A 17,511-nucleotide genomic window follows, 5' to 3' on the forward strand; every position below is an offset into this window, starting at 1 on the left:
ATTGTATAATTAGCACACATTAGAACAATCACATAAAAAAATCCATCAAGGAAAATTTATAAAATGCTGACCCAGGCAAGGGTGGATCTTAAGAGGGTGCAATTAGAAGATGTAGAGAAAGCCCTTAAGTTGACTAAGCAAATGTATTATGATAAGGGAGATAAGCCAGACCGGTTATTGGCAAATAAACTTAGAGGGACCAGGTCGAGAGCTTTGGTCGCTGCTATTAGATTAAAAACAGAGGAGAAGTGACTTACAACCCCTCTAAGATAGCAGAGGAATTTGCTACATTCTATACGGATCTCTACGATCTTGACAATTCAACTCTGAATACTAAAGCCCCGGACACGACACAGATTGAGGACTATCTGAGAGACTGTAACCTCCCAAAACTGCTAGAGGAAGACCACAAACCTTTAAATGGAAAAATAACCTGGATAGAGTTAGTAAGGGCAGTTAGATCATTGAAGCCATCAAAGGCAGTGGGCCCAGATGGTTTCTCAAATTTGTATTATAAAATTTTTATAGGAATCGTAAGACCATGTTTATTGGACTTATTCAATGATTTTCTCAGCGGAAAACAAATCCCCCCCACAGATGACGAAAGCCAATATAGTGGTGATCCCTAAAGAGGATAAGGACCCTTTATGTTGTGGTAGCTACAGGCCAATTTAACTGCTTAATACGGACCTGATTTATAGTAAAATCCTGGCTAACAAGTTGAACCCAATACTTCCAAGATTAATCCACTATGACCAGGTGGGTTTTGTGAGCGAACGCCAGTTGTCCGATAACATAAGGAAAATTATTAATGTGCGAGATCAGATACATAAATCTAAGGCGAAAGCAGTGTTGTTGAGCCTGGATGTGGAGAAGGCATTTGATAAGATAAGATGGGATTTTCTAGATAAAACGTTGGAGGCAGTTAGGTTTTCGGTGCTCTTTTTACAAGGCCTCTGGGCCCTCTATCAGACGCCAACAGCCACTCTGAAGATTCCAGGGGGGGAGAGGAATCTGATAACAATTAAGAATGGGACTAGACAGGGGTGCCCCATTCTCTCCTCTTTTGCCTTGACAATTGAACCCCTCGTGGCTACAATCAGAGCTTCCCCAAATATACAAGGGATTAATATAAAAGATGAGTGTTACAAATAATCACTCTTTGCAGATGACATTATTCTTACTATAGCTAACCCAATGACCTCTCTCCCAAATTTACAATCCGCTCTCCGGAGGTTTGGGAAAGTATCTGGGTATAAAGTTAATGTGGGAAAATTGGAAGCGCTAAATTTAACGTTAACGGAAAAGGAGGTCCAGGTTCTTAAACGACACTTTGACTATAAGTGGAAAAAGACCCATCTGAAGAATTTAGGGATATACCTTAGGCCGAGTCCACGGTCCCTGCTGGCGTGCTGAGGCGCGCTGAGGCGCAGGGAAAGCGGGTGCTTTCCCTGGCCTTGCGGTTGCTTACCGCAAGCGCTCTCAGCAGCCGTCAGGGGGCGGTCCGGGGGCGGGCGCGTCACTGGCCGGGGGCGGGCCAGTGACGTCACGGAGCTGGTTCGCCCTCATTGGGCGAACCGCTCATGTGACCGGCCTGTCTCGCCGGCAAGCGGGGGAATTTTAAATTCCCCCAAGACCTGCGCTTCCGCAAGCGCGCGGAAGCGCAGGTGAGCCCCTACTAAAGCCGCTCTAATTGCGGCTGTAGGGGCTCAGTGCTGAGCGGGAGCGCGCCTCAGCGCGCTTCCGCCAGCAAGCAAGTAACATGGCCGAGGCCTTACTAGGGACTACAACTCATTATATAAATATAACTATCCCAAACTCTCTTCTAAGATTAGAAAGGACCTACAAGCTTGGAATTCTCACTATATCTCCTCGATTGGGTTTATAACCACGGTTAAGATGAATATCCTTCCCAGACTTCTATACTAGTTCCAAACACTACCAAATATAAAAGAATTCCAAAATCGAATTATGCAATTTATTTGGAAACATAAACAACCGAGAATAGCCAGGTCAATTATGCTGGAGTCTAAAGAAGGAGGGGGTCTAGCAGTTCCAAATATTCTAAAATATTATATAGCCTCTCATTTGAAACAAATGGTTTACTTGCAGTCTCCGAGAGGGACATATGCTTAAGTGGACTTGGAGAGCTCACTTAAATACCCAGTTGGCCTGCCTACTTTGCTGTGGTCGATCTCCAGGACTGACCTTGGGAGACAGCCTGAGCCGGTGGTAATCGGGTTTTCTCTGAAAATCTGGCAGTTGGCAAAAAAGAAATATAAGGTTAAGTCAACTCCATCTAGACTTATGCCCCTGTTCGGTAATCCAGGGTTTTTGCCGGGTTTCCACGCTCGAGGCTTTGAAACCTGGAGACACGGAGGGATTCTAAAGATGGGAGATTAATTAGAAAAAGATAAGTTGATGTCGTTTGAGGAATTTACGAGAAAGTACAGTTTACTCTGACGGAGGTGTTTAAATATATGCATGTCTGACATTTTGTGCACCAGAGTTTCTATGAGGAGGAATTCCCTAGATACACACGATTTGAAGATTTATGCAAAACAAAAAAAATATCAAAAAGGCCTAGATTTAATCCCCCAGAAGGATACCCTGGTCCATAAGTATATGGACCAGTGGGCTCTGGACTTCCGGACTGATATAACAAGAGAGGACTGGGAAGATATCTGGGAGAATGTGGGTAAAACCTCTATATGTACAGTAACAAAAGAGAATATTTATACAATTTTATTACGCTGGTATTACACTCTCAAAAGGCTAATGCAAATGTTCTCGTAGGCCTCTGACAGATGTTGGAAGGGATGTGGACAGATAGGGGACCTAGCACACATAGGGTGGGTTTGCCAGTAATGCAGATACTGGTGGACAGTTTTGAAATGAATAGAAGATGTGTCGGGAATCAAGGTTCCGCTAGACCCAATTTTAATCATTTTGGCTAAGCCTATGGAAGATGTGAATCATTACACAGCACAATTAATTTTGCATATACTAACGGCGGCTAGGTGTGCGGTAGCAACAGCAGCGTGGAAAAAGACACTGCAGCCATCCAGAAGAGAGGTTATTAGAAGGGTTAACGATGTACAATTTATGGAGAGACTCGCCTCATTCCTGAATCACACCACAAGGAAGTGTGCTAGAGTCTGGGATCCCTGGGATGTTGGATAGGGGTAAGGTCCCAATAGAATAGAGGATTTAGGAGTGGTGAGTGTAGCATTTGTCATTTATAAAATGTTGTATGCTATGTAATGTGACTGCTGTTGATTGTAAGAATTCTTATACAAAATGGTTGTTCCCCCCCATACATTCCTTCTTTTTTTCTGTACCCCTCCCCTTCCCATTTATACTTGAAAATCTTAATAAAAATATAAGTTTTAAAAAAACAAAACAGAAGAATCAAGTTGTACATCTTAATTCTGTTAAATGGTTGTCAATTCAGGAACTAATAGACTATATGGTCACCCTGACTTAACAATTCCACACACACTGCTGTCTTGTTTTAGCCATTCTCCCAAACCATGAACTTTGTAAGTCTGAAGCATAGCTGACAAGATCCAGTGAACCAAAAGATTCTCAAGTACTGGTCATAAAGACAACATTTTAAATGGACAACTTCTGGCTTTTAAGGATTTCAATGTAGTTTGTGACATCAGTGAATGTGTGCCTATCCTACCACTGTGACATTTAAAAGTACTAATGTAGTATTTCTTTTTTTTTAATGTAAACATATTTATGTGTAGTATGCATTTGTAATAAAAGCTCAATACATCCTTGAATCGAAAACAGTACTGGTTAGTCAATGCAATTACTCGCACTCTCTAATGCTTCTCAGTAGAGCTTTTAAAAAATATACTTAGCAGCTCCAGTCTTTTCAAACATGGTTCCAAATGATCATTATATTTTACTATCAAATTAAGTTTTATGTTGTAAGAGTCGATCAAATAATGTCTGGAGTTGCCGGTGTCTATCAATAAATATCATAAAGTGATCTACAGCAAGGCCCCGCTTCTTGGCGCCCCGCTTTTCAGCGATCCGCTGATACGGCGGCACCAAGAAGGGGGCCAACATGCCTCCTCAGAGGCTGTTGTTGCCGGTGCGCATGCGCAGAACGTAGGTCGCGCGCGCACAAGAGGGAAATTGCCGGGTTGCGCATGCGCACAAGGGGGAAATTGCCGGCATGCGCACAGCTGAAAATAGCCGGTTCCGCTTTCCGGCGAATTTTCACTATACGACGGGCCCTTAGAACGGAACTCGCAGTATGCCTGAGGCCCTGCTGTATATTTAAAATGTGGGTCGGGATTTTTTTTTTCCACATATAAAAGCGTGCCAATACTTGACCATCCTTTATACAGTATAAAATAGAAAAGGCCTTATAAATCAGCATGATACCCAGTTCTTTCCAAAAACAATTTAGTAAAGTAAACCAGATTGCCATGCTCACATTCAGGAGGGTGAATATGAGAGCTGATAGAAAACAGGTTTCATGTCCACTAAACAAAATTATAATCAATAAAGCAATTACGTAAATGATAGTTTACAGAGAACACCTGTCAAAGTTAATTTATAGTGAAGAATGTGTTTCTGCGATTCTGCTATGCTAATGCCAACCACATTGTGATGACTGCAATACCTATATAAAGAAGAAAGAATGGAAATCTCAATGGGCTTTTTCCTGCTTTGTCATTTTCTCTAAAGGTAATCTTGCAAGCACATTAGGTCAACATAAAGGTCCCATCTTTGCACTGAAATGGAACAAGAAGGGGAACTACATACTGAGTGCAGGTGTTGATAAGGTACGTGTTGGAAGGGAAAATTAGGTTTTTGAACAACGCATGTTTTCTCCATGGCAGACAATAAAGATGTCCTGGTTTTAGGCGATGTCGACGTTACATTTTCTGAGGTTGGAAAATGTACGGAATACTGAATGGAACTCCCTTGCGAGGTCGAACTATTGAGAATGCCCTTAAAATAGCACGGGGATGATAAACAACCCAAGATAAAACCGTTTGCCCTATAATGTGAAAACATAAAGGTGCAGACCCCATAGACGGGCTTCTAAAGGTTGAATCAAGAGAAATGTATAATATATCAACTTTAATTTATTGTTTAAAGGGAGATACAGCCTTTCCTATTTATTCTGCGTCATTGAAGGTTAAGAGTCAGATGAAGATATGACAATTCTTTTTTGTATTAAATGCCAACATTTTCCTCTGCTCACTACTGTCGTAGAAAGAAGAGCAGGGAAAAACAACAGTACAATGTAGGGGGTAAGATGGTCCGTGGTTCACAGCAACTTCAGCAGCCAACGCATGGATGTCTAAAAAAACTTTATTGATCGCTAGCAGCAAACATCAGGCAACCACTCTAACATGTTTCGTCCAGGCTATGGACTTTTTCAAAGTATACCACGCGGTATTTCAGGGAGATTATTGAGGCGGTTAGTGCCGGGCTGTGATTTACTTGGGGGCGCCCCTTAGGGAGGTGTCCCCCTGTACCTCTATCCGGCTTACTATTACCCAACTCCCTGTTTTCAATACCGGAGGCTTATTGTTTCATTAATCATTGCTGGGTCTCTCTTCAATCAAGTTGCCATAAAGTGTGTGCACTACCTGTTAGCAGCCTCGGTATACTGGGTAATTCCATATTCTCTAACAGTACAATGTAACATGAATAAAAGGTTAATACATCTACTGTATATATATATACTGTATGTATATATATATGAGACACAAAGTATACCGCATCAACGCAATTGGTAACGGTTGCCCAAAAACTGTCCTGAGTATATGTTAAGATATCAAAAGGCAGTGGTGCTCAAGGATAATTATCGTATGTATAGAAGCGTGTATCATATTGGTGTTAAATTGAGATACATCACCAAAATCTGTATAAATGCCAGGTAACCGATTGCCAAGGCCTCCTGTAGTGGAGAAAGCCAGGGGTCCCCCTCCACAGACTCCCTGTAAGGAATCCGCTCCACGGTTTACTGGTTACCTTACCTTGCAGACCGGTGCAGTTCTGGAACAGCTTTCCTGAGGTTTGCTGCAGCCTGGATTCACTCAAAGTATACACACTCCCTCTGGTATCTACTGCAGCTGTGCAGCCTTTCATTGCAAACTATACTTGCATTCACTCATTAGGGGCAGGACCTTCACACCCCCGCCGGGGATTGGCCCGCTGGCCTTTAAGTATTGCTTGCCCATAATGCTCCTGGCCGAGCATAGTCCTTACTGGATGTCAACTGTTTTGCCACAAGCTCTCGCTTGTTCCCCTTTGCTGATACCAGGTCACGTCCTGCGTCCTTCAGCTTCCTTCAAGCCGTTTGTTCTCCTATGCTGATTCCAGGTTTCGTCCTGCATCCTTCAGCTCCCTTCAAGCCGCTTGTTCCCCTGTGCTGAAGCAGAGATTCGTTCCTGCGTCCTTCAGCCTCCTGGATTCCTGCACTAAGTAGTGGTTTCGTCCCTGCGTTCTGCAGTCTCCTGGATTCCTGCACTGAAGCGGAGGTTTCCCTGTATCTACAGCTTCCTGGTTCCTGGGGCCTACTCTTTCCCTAATATAGAGAGGCCGTGTCCTGGTTCCTGCGCTGAAACAGTGGATTCCCTTGCCCGCTCAGGACTTTTGCGCTGTAGCACTGGTGCACCCGTGCAGCAAGACGGTGTGCTATTCTGGTCTGCCTACCATCTCCTGTGACCAGCACCATGGGCCATGGTCGTCGCTCGCGCAAAGGCCAACCCCGCGCTCCTAAGCTGAAGCGGGTTTCTCCTATCTCATTATTGCCGAACTCTTGCATGAACAATGTTTATCCTGACGTCTCCTGTTCTGACCCTGGCTTGTACAACGACGACGCTGTCTTCTCCAATCCTGATCCTGCGACATATGACTACGAACTGCGCAATCCGGATCAGCCTGCGCGGTCTCAGGTCGGTGCTTTTACAACCCCACCTCAGCCTCGCGGTCCGACCCTGGTTTGTGGCGAGCAGAACCCTGACAGTATGCTCGGCCCTACAAACTCGGACCCCGCTGAGGTGTGGGTTGGTAAGTTTTTTCCTAAAAACCTGTCCCAGCCTGTAGACCAGTCCCAGTTTGAGGATAATTATTTGTGCGATATAATACCTCTGATGGAAGATCCGTTTATGTTGGAGGGCTTGACTCCCTTGCAAAAGAAATGCCGTAATAATCTGGTTTATAAGGCTTACTGCCTCAGAGACTTAAAACAGTACCTGGCCCGTCTTTTGGCCATTGCTAACATTGCTTGCTCCCCTGATTCCCCTTTAACTGGGGAGGAGCTGTGTCCTGTGGAACTGGTCAACGCCTGTAGTACACTCAATGCCCTGACTTTATCCTTGGACATTCCTATAGTATTCCCGGAACCTTCCGTCATGGTGGCTCTCGCTCACGAGACGCTGCATGTACTTTCCCGTGCATTGGATGATTGCTTGTTAAAACAGGATCGTCTCTTAGCCGCTCACGCCGTCGTTTGGCGGTATCCCTCGGCTACCAGTCCTGTTGCTAAACCGGGGGACGTATCTCTCTCTCCGGGAGATGACCAAACAGAACTATTACCAATATCTCCCAACGTAGTAACTGCCACAGTCCCAAGCTCTGATTGTATGCCCGGGTTCCCTTACACTAATGATATGTCTACATTAACCCCTGCCGATCAGTCCTGTGAGGTCCCCTTGGAGAACACATATGTGTCACTAACTAACACTAAGGTTCTTGTATCAGAGAATAAGTCCCTTAGTTCTCCTATTTCTAGCTTTGAATCCCTCTCTCTAGGTCTTGAGGGTTTTCCAGCTTTAAACTCTGCTAGACAGTCCTGCGCGCTTTCCCCGTCAGAGAAAGAATCCCTAAGTTCTGTTCCCAGGGTTATTTCTGTATTAACCTCTGTGGGGCAGCTCTCTGAGTTTCCTTTGGTAAATCCCTGTTCTCTGTCAGCCACGGTCACGCCCCTAGCTTCAGACGAGAGATTCCTGCTCTCTTCTAATACAGAGAAAAGGTTACCTATGTATTACTCTCAGGCAATGTCTGCATTAACCCCTGTAAATTCTTGCTGCCTCCAAGTTAATGCCTTCGTTGTAGCCTCAGAGAATGAGTCCACAAGTCAGACAGCAGAGGTTGCATTGAGGGATTCCCATAACCGTACGGAGTCTCTAGATATTCTTTGCTATAAATCCCCTGCTTCAGCTCAAGTTTCCGCAGTTTCGTCTCCGGAGACTTCGGCTAAAGTTCTGGTTCCTGTTAAATGTATTCAGGAGTCAGGTTTTTCCCTAAGCTTAGTCGCAGAGTTCCTTCTCCTGGGTATTTCACTGAACCAGCCTGTCGCCCACATAGCGGTGATCCCTGCTTCAGCGCATAGTTCCCACATTATGGAGTCTGCAGTAAGTTCTGGTTTCCCAGACATCCCTTACCAAATACCTACTTCAGAGACCAGTACAGTTATGATTAACCCCCGTGTACTGTCTGAGTTCTCCTCCTCTTTAAGCTTAGGGTTAAAGGCATACTGTAGTCTGTATGTCTCTCCTGGGGTTCATATTATGTTCCCAGGAATGTTTGCTGACGCACGGTTTTCTCCCAAAAGTGACGCTTTTCCATATAGATTAGTAAAAAGCTTGCACACTCTTTCTCTTTTCGCTGAATTGTGTCTTTCTAGTTTTGAGACTCTGAGAGGTAATGATTCTCCTTCTGATTCTGAAGCTCTTCCTACAAGGAGTATCCTGTCTGGGGGTCCCCCTGATTTCTCTCTCCAGGCTAATTCTCCAGGGATCAGCATATCTGTGGTCACTCCCTTAGTACTGTCTGAGGTCACCATGCATATATTACAAGTCCTGGGGTTTAACTCTGAGCTGTTTAGCTGTCCTGCCTTTGCTGAAACCCAGTCCCTCAGTACTGTGTCTAAATATGCCCCAGCAAACATGGGGTTACTCTGGGAAGAAATTAAAGCTCCTGTCTTAAAGGGTATTTTTTCTCACATGTCCAGCAAATTTAGAATCTCAGTAAGTGTTTCTATGTCACTTATCAATACATCTGATTTTTTCTCTAATCAAACCCAGATACCCTCACTATCGGTTAGGAGTCCTGTGATCAGAGATTTTGCACTAGAAAACACACCAATTCATGTTTTTGTCAGGTTAGGTACCCCTGTGGTTAGGGCCATTGCAGTTTTAGAGAAGACTCTTTGTACTCCTAAGGTGCATGTCATTAAGAGTTTTCATAGTTCATACTTGCTGCTTGTTGATTCTCAGGGCCCTGTCATTGAGGTACAGACTTCAGCTTCTGATGTTAGCTTCCCTCCCACCACTACCCTGGCTCTGCCTTTTTCTCAAGCTACTGATTTGAAGATCCCAAGGACTATCCCTGATTCACTGACAATATTATCTCCCAATGAAGATTTCCCAGTATTAGAGAGCTCTACTGTTGTTTGCTTCTCTGCTCCTGCTAAACCATGGTTTTGTCCCTCGGAATTTTCGGTTGCCCCTGTTATTTCCTCTCAGTTGGAAATACTCTGTACGTATCCCAAGATTTCGGTCCCTATGCCAGGTTTACTGCTTGCCTTGTCACCTTCCATACCAATACCGGGAGATGCTTCTAACCAGCCTATACCTTTACTAACCATTACTTGGGAGCCTTCTAGAGGAAAAATTCCTCGCAAATTCCAACATGCAGTGGTCAGCCAAGACTTTTTCTGTTACAAAGTTTCTCCTGGTGTATTCGATCAACTATCAGGGCCGCTGATCCTAGATTCAGGTTTCTTTATTAAGGACTGGGCTTTCAGTGGGGGTTCTTCTACCGTTTTTGCTCTGGAACTCTCTGGTTCTTCACAGCCCTGGATTTCCAAGACATTTTGCAAGGCAAGCCATGTACCAAGGATGTTTCCTCCATCAATCTTATATCCTAGAACTGTACTCACCAAAGAACTGCTCGTTTACGGAGGCCCTTTCTACCTAAAGAATTTTAGGAACAACTCAATGTCCCCAAGGCCCATGGATGGTCCTGTCTGGCCACAGTTCTCACCGGGGGGTGGGGGTACACTAAGGACTAATCATGAGTCTCTGGAGTACGACTCTAGCCCCAATCCTAGACGGTTCAGCAACAATTCCCGGGCCTCCAACTCTATGAGTGCTCATGTTCGCCCGGAGGTCTCGCGTGAAGGGGGGGGTACTGTAAGGAATCCGCTCCACGGTTTACTGGTTACCTTACCTTGCAGACCGGTGCAGTTCTGGAACAGCTTTCCTGAGGTTTGCTGCAGCCTGGATTCACTCAAAGTATACACACTCCCTCTGGTATCTACTGCAGCTGTGCAGCCTTTCATTGCAAACTATACTTGCATTCACTCATTAGGGGCAGGACCTTCACACCCCCGCCGGGGATTGGCCCGCTGGCCTTTAAGTATTGCTTGCCCATAATGCTCCTGGCCGAGCATAGTCCTTACTGGATGTCAACTGTTTTGCCACAAGCTCTCGCTTGTTCCCCTTTGCTGATACCAGGTCACGTCCTGCGTCCTTCAGCTTCCTTCAAGCCGTTTGTTCTCCTATGCTGATTCCAGGTTTCGTCCTGCATCCTTCAGCTCCCTTCAAGCCGCTTGTTCCCCTGTGCTGAAGCAGAGATTCGTTCCTGCGTCCTTCAGCCTCCTGGATTCCTGCACTAAGTAGTGGTTTCGTCCCTGCGTTCTGCAGTCTCCTGGATTCCTGCACTGAAGCGGAGGTTTCCCTGTATCTACAGCTTCCTGGTTCCTGGGGCCTACTCTTTCCCTAATATAGAGAGGCCGTGTCCTGGTTCCTGCGCTGAAACAGTGGATTCCCTTGCCCGCTCAGGACTTTTGCGCTGTAGCACTGGTGCACCCGTGCAGCAAGACGGTGTGCTATTCTGGTCTGCCTACCATCTCCTGTGACCAGCACCATGGGCCATGGTCGTCGCTCGCGCAAAGGCCAACCCCGCGCTCCTAAGCTGAAGCGGGTTTCTCCTATCTCATTATTGCCGAACTCTTGCATGAACAATGTTTATCCTGACGTCTCCTGTTCTGACCCTGGCTTGTACAACGACGACGCTGTCTTCTCCAATCCTGATCCTGCGACATATGACTACGAACTGCGCAATCCGGATCAGCCTGCGCGGTCTCAGGTCGGTGCTTTTACAACCCCACCTCAGCCTCGCGGTCCGACCCTGGTTTGTGGCGAGCAGAACCCTGACACTCCCATTTGGAGATCTATATTGGATCTTTGACAAACATTCTAGGCTGCTTTATTTATATGCAACCTAGATTTATATTACAGACAGATCTTTATCCAAAGTACACAGCTCTGCAGTTACAGTATGTGGTACTTTACAGATTAGTGCCTTTATTTACTGGTGATCCTTTGTAACCAATTCATGTGCCTTTGCCCTCATGGTATACTTATATTGTCAGTTGTGAATCCCCCTCCTCTTTTATATTTCTCCCCGTTTTTATTTCTATACCAATACATTTGTCATAATTATTCCAGTTTGGTATGCCCGTGTGCTTTATTATAAGGATACTTTCTCTGTTGTGCCATATATATATATATATATATATATATATATATATATATATATATATCAAAACAACAAAAAAAGAAACGAAGTAGCGCCTCTATTATACCTTGACAAAACTGTGATTAAGTTTACCTAACTATGAATGCATCCAATGGGGTGGCAAAAGTGGGTATAATATACTAAAACCAGTATTATCCAAGGATTTTACGTTTATATGTTAAAATATGTAAAATGTTCAATAACAATAACCTAATGCTTTATTAATTAATAAAATCACATAAAGACTAAATAAAAAATGTAAAAGTATTATGAAAGTGAATGAATTAAAATGCAAATGAATTAGAACTTAAAAAACCTTAAAAAACACAGTCCTGTTCCAAAATAAAGCATCCAGGTAAAAGGCAGCCCGTTTCAAAGGGGTCACTACTCCCTGTTGATACCTATGAAAAAAGAAAAGAAAAGAAACAGGCGCACACCTAGTGCATTAAAGTATAACAAATAGTTTATAGAACAATAAAAACAGTCAAATGTCCACTCACAAATGTACACGGTTTAAAAGCAGGTATGAGATAGGCTCTCATAAGCCAGTACTGCCGTCCGATATCAGCAATGGTATCCTTCTCCTGTTTGTTCTCCACGTGGTTCGAACAACCGGAAGTGGCGTCTCTCCGGTCAGGCGCCCCGCACAGGAAGTCCCTCCGGGAACCAGCACCCCCAGCTCCCTGCCTCCGACCAGTGCACCACCGGGGGAAAAGGATCCCAAATTCTTCTCAGCCTCACACAGCCTGCAGTGTCTCTCAAACAGCAGTGGTAATGTCCGTGGGAAAGTGACACCTCAGTCTTAGCCACACCCTAAGCCAGGGCGTATATGTTGTGTAATACGAGCTTGAGACAAAAGGTGGCACTGAGTGCTCATTTGCATGTCATTTCCCAGAATCCCTTGCTGCAGTGGAAGTGCTGTATGCTGGGTGACAATGGGGAAAGACAGGGTTGCAGACCTGTCTAAGACATGCAAATGAACATACAGTAATATTTACAGTTGCTTTATGCTTTACTGTGGAGGGTTTTTGTCACTTTTTTTACCCACCATAACCTAAATGACAGTGGTGATTACCTAGTCTAGTCTCAAACCTGCTAGCCATTAAGACCAGCCTCACACTGATGATACCCATCAAGGGTGAAACATGTATGTGAGTGGGTCTAATGGCTTTGCATCTCATCTCATCCCAGCCTCTGTCTAAAAGCTGTGTTTAAAACAGCATGCAGTGGCTTGAGGATTGGCTTGTGTAATACGAGCTTGAGACAAAAGGTGGCACTGAGTGCTCATTTGCATGTCATTTCCCAGAATCCCTTGCTGCAGTGGAAGTGCTGTATGCTGGGTGACAATGGGGAAAGACAGGGTTGCAGACCTGTCTAAGACATGCAAATGAACATACAGTAATATTTACAGTTGCTTTATGCTTTACTGTGGAGGGTTTTTGTCACTTTTTTTACCCACCATAACCTAAATGACAGTGGTGATTACCTAGTCTAGTCTCAAACCTGCTAGCCATTAAGACCAGCCTCACACTGATGATACCCATCAAGGGTGAAACATGTATGTGAGTGGGTCTAATGGCTTTGCATCTCATCTCATCCCAGCCTCTGTCTAAAAGCTGTGTTTAAAACAGCATGCATTGGCTTGAGGATTGGCTTGTGTAATACGAGCTTGAGACAAAAGGTGGCACTGAGTGCTCATTTGCATGTCATTTCCCAGAATCCCTTGCTGCAGTGGAAGTGCTGTATGCTGGGTGACAATGGGGAAAGACAGGGTTGCAGACCTGTCTAAGACATGCAAATGAACATACAGTAATATTTACAGTTGCTATATATATATATATATGATAAGGATTCTAGGGCTTTGCAATGTAATTGTTCAGACATGATATCCTATTCATTGTGTACTATACGCATCTGTTATTCAGCACTTTACTGTACACAATATATAACACAGACACTACTAGGCCGCAACAATATAAGGCCGTGACCCCAAACACTGAGTGGTGCCCCCAAAGTACTGAGGGTGCAGTGGCACCAATAGCCCCTGGTGTCCATTCCAGCAATCCCACCCAAATGTGAGGTAGCGCTTCCCCCTGTGAATGTTGGTGCACGTTGGGTACCTGCCTGCGTACTCCAGTACCCAGGTGCAGGGTGTAGAGGTGCATTGGAGTAGGTCTCACACAGTGGGGCCTTCAACAACAATTTCCTCTCTCCTAAGGGTCCATATCCTCCTCGTGGGGTGAGCTCCTCCTGGAGTGTCTTACCCAAGTGTCCTGGAATACTACGGCCTAGTCCCAGGCCCCAGAGTGCCGTGTGGCCGTCCGTCCGTCCACCGACGTAGCAATAGTACTAAAGGGGAAGTCCCTATCTGGGGCCTTCACTATAGCATGGAACTTAGATTGGCTCAGGGCCTAGCTGTGGCCTAAGGGGCAAAGTCTGGTCCTAGTCCAGGAAGCACTGCTCCCTGGACACTACCTTCTGTCTTGCCACCTCCTTCAGCACTGACTCGCGTGCTCTCCGCACACGGAGGATATCCTGTTCCTCCTACTGCAAGAATCCCATTTGTTGGGACAGTACCATGTGGTATCCCTCCCCCAGAGGATTCTGGGACTTGTAGTTCCGTTGCGAAGCCAAAACCAATATGGCCGCCACTCTCCTAACACTGCTCATGTGCGCCTATCAAACATGGCTGCCCTCCCACTCCTGATCACGCGGAGCTCCGGCCGGACCATCCAACAGTTTCCCCCTCACCGGAGGTAAGGAAGGGGACTCTGCTACAAATGCAAAAAAACTTTGGTTATTGACATGAAGTATTGCACTGAACCAGTTAAACTTTGCAAATGATTTAGCCTACGCATACACGGAAATGCTTTTGGAATGAGTAAGATACAATAAAACACATTGGTGTGCCAGTCTAACTAAATATGGCTATATGAATCACGGACGTGCCAGAAGAAACATCTATTAACAACTAAGAATGGAATATATTGGGTTATGAAGAAAATGTTAAATAAGATCTTTGGATAGCTATTCTGCCTCGCTGTCTTTATTGTGAGAAAACAGAATTATACATGATATTTAATAAAGATGTGCAAACTTACCAGAATTCTGTTGGCTAAGAGCGAGAGAGAGAGTTCTATTCAACAGAGGAAACATGTACTTTTATACCTCCCAATTTAGTTTATATTGCACGTCAAAAGATAGCTGTGAACGCGCCTGAGATACCTGGGAAATCTGCAAATGTAAATCATTGTAATATATTTTACAGATTTAAATGGACTTAATTCCCCGGTCTCTCACGTTCTCTCTGTCTCCTCCAAAAGCTGTATTTCGGGGTCTAGATTAAAAATTCTCTGTGATTTTGAGGCAAAATTGGATGCTATGGTTTTTTTTGCGACTGAAAATACCTACATTTCTCCAGGTATATGAACTGAGCGAAAAAGTTTGCACATCTCCAGTATTTGATTCTGTTTGTTTTGTTCCAATAAATATATCATGACATTAGTTTCAGTCACAAGACTACACATCCCAGTAGCGCTGCAGTTGGTACTATTAAATATATAAATAAATAATACTGTGGATTTGGAAGTTTTTGAGATTGTGTAGTTGTTATACTGTAAGACTGTACATTTCTTGCTTGGATATATAAAATAAATGTTCTTATCTTTTATTACCATGTAGACGACAATAATTTGGGATGCTCACACAGGAGAAGCAAAACAACAGTTCCCTTTCCATTCAGGTAACTGCTTTTGTTATGAGTTTTTTCAGGAAATAGTTTTGCTCTTTATTTAGATCAGCTAATGTACTATACTGTACTATATTGTCTGTTTTCTGAATTAGGGTGAATTATGCAAAAGTAGACTACAAATGTTGTAGATACTGAGTGAAGTGCAGCACAGAGGTTAGGGCAGTGGTCCCAACTCCAGTTCTCAAGGACCGCTAACAGTGCCGGATTTAAGGATAGCCTCTCATTAGCACAGGTGGCCCAATCATTTTGACTGAACCACCAGTGCTCTAGCAGGGGTATCTGTAAAACCTGCACTGTTAGTGATCATTGAGGACTGGAGTTGGGGACCTCTGGGTTAGGGCATTGACCTTGAGATGTAGATACTGAGTGAGATGCAGCACAGAGGTTAGGGCATTGACCTTGAGCTGTAGATACTGAGTGAGATGCAGCACAGAGGTTAGGCCATTGACCCTGAGATGTAGATACTGCGTGAGATGCAGCACAGAGGTTAGGGCATTGTCCCTGAGATGTAGATACTGAGTGAGATGCAGCACAGAGGTTAGGGCATTGACCTTGAGCTGTAGATACTGAGTGAGATGCAGCACAGAGGTTAGGCCATTGACCCTGAGATGTAGATACTGCGTGAGATGCAGCACAGAGGTTAGGGCATTGTCCCTGAGATGTAGATACTGAGTGAGATACAGCACAGAGGTTAGGGCATTGACCTTGAGATGTAGATACTGAGTGAGATGCAGCACAGAGGTTAGGGCATTGACCCTGAGATGTAGATACTGAGTGAGATGCAGCACAGAGGTTAGGGCATTGTCCCTGAGATGTAGATACTGGGTGAGATGCAGCACAGAGGTTAGGGCATTGACCCTGAGATGTAGATACTGAGTGAGATGCAGCACAGAGGTTAGGGCATTGACCCTGAAGTGTAGATACTGGGTGAGATGCAGAACTGAGGTCAGGGCATTGACCCTGAGATGTAGATACTGAGTAAGATACAGCATAGAGGTTAGGGCATTGACCCTGAGATGTAGATACTGAGTGAGATGCAGCACAGAGGTTAGGGCATTGACCCTGAGATGTAGATACTGAGTGAGATGCAGCACAGATGTTAGGGCTTTGACCTTGAGTTGTAGATACTGAGTGAGATGCAGCACAGAGGTTAGGGCATTGACCTTGAGCTGTAGATACTGAGTGAGATGCAGCACAGAGGTTAGGGCATTGACCCTGAGATGTAGATACTGAGTGAGATGCAGCACAGAGGTTAGGGCCTGAATACAAAAGCTTGTAGGTTCAATTCCTGCCCCAGCTACTTACAGTATGGTCTCTGAGACATATAATTTCTGCTTAAAATGATAATGAAAAATCTTGAAATGTACTTATACCTGATTACTTTAGCTGTATACATTATGGTATTCAAGTGAATTAGGTATTTTAAGATGTAAGAGGGGCCTATGTGCTATTATAATGAGATGTGTCAATGTGTATGTCTTTGTGCATCACCTTTTCTCCTTACAATCGGCCAGTTCTCAGGTGGGGGATAACTTTGTTGCTTACAAATGTAAGAAATATTATTTTTATGTAAGAAACTGGAGCAACAAGTTTGGTACATATGATACAATTTTGGAGCAAAATTGGAGCAGTGTCAAAATTCGTTGATGCGTACATGCCAAGGTGTCTTAATACATGTGCATCTGTAACTCTCTTTCCACTGTTACTTAATAAAATGAAGATGGCGGATTTTAATAAAATGTATCTTAGAAATAATTCACGGAAGGAATAAACAGTATATTGCAATCCACAACCATAAACATGAAAAATACTGAACTTTAAACAAAAACGCAGAAACTAGGACATATCGAGGAAATACATCCAGATACAGCGGGAGGCATGTGATGCTGCCAGCGAAAATAGCAGCTATTCTTATATGTTTTTCTTTTTTTAAATAAATCAGTTCTGAAGGATTAGATAATAGTGTCGTTTTTTTAATTTTTTTTATTCAACTCTTCATGCATTTTTGATAAATTTTAAAGCATCCTTTAATTTCCCCAGCAGTGCTAATTGTGATAATTGGCTGCCAATGTTCCCAGCAGTTTGAGCTGTAAGCTGTAGCAAAAGATAATGTTAGCTTAGTAATGCAAGGATACATTGTAGCTGCTAAGTTACATTAACTGAAGGATTGATTGAAACTGTATGGCGGCTAT

The 17,511-nt window shown here is 44.1% G+C and overlaps 1 protein-coding gene across 2 annotated transcripts in view; it reads left to right on the top strand.

Annotated features, from left to right (window-relative positions):
- The window catches only part of TBL1X (transducin beta like 1 X-linked), a 359,253-nt gene that overhangs the window by 316,035 nt on the left and 25,707 nt on the right, over window positions 1-17,511 (top strand). For both annotated transcript variants that reach the window (XM_075589381.1, XM_075589382.1), the window contains 2 exons: window positions 4,711-4,808; window positions 15,250-15,310. In XM_075589381.1, the coding sequence (XP_075445496.1) occupies window positions 4,711-4,808; window positions 15,250-15,310 (159 nt within the window). The remainder of the gene's footprint in view (window positions 1-4,710; window positions 4,809-15,249; window positions 15,311-17,511) is intronic.

The sequence above is a fragment of the Ascaphus truei genome, chromosome 3, assembly GCF_040206685.1.
Source record: "Ascaphus truei isolate aAscTru1 chromosome 3, aAscTru1.hap1, whole genome shotgun sequence".
Classification (NCBI taxonomy): Eukaryota; Metazoa; Chordata; class Amphibia; order Anura; family Ascaphidae; genus Ascaphus; species Ascaphus truei.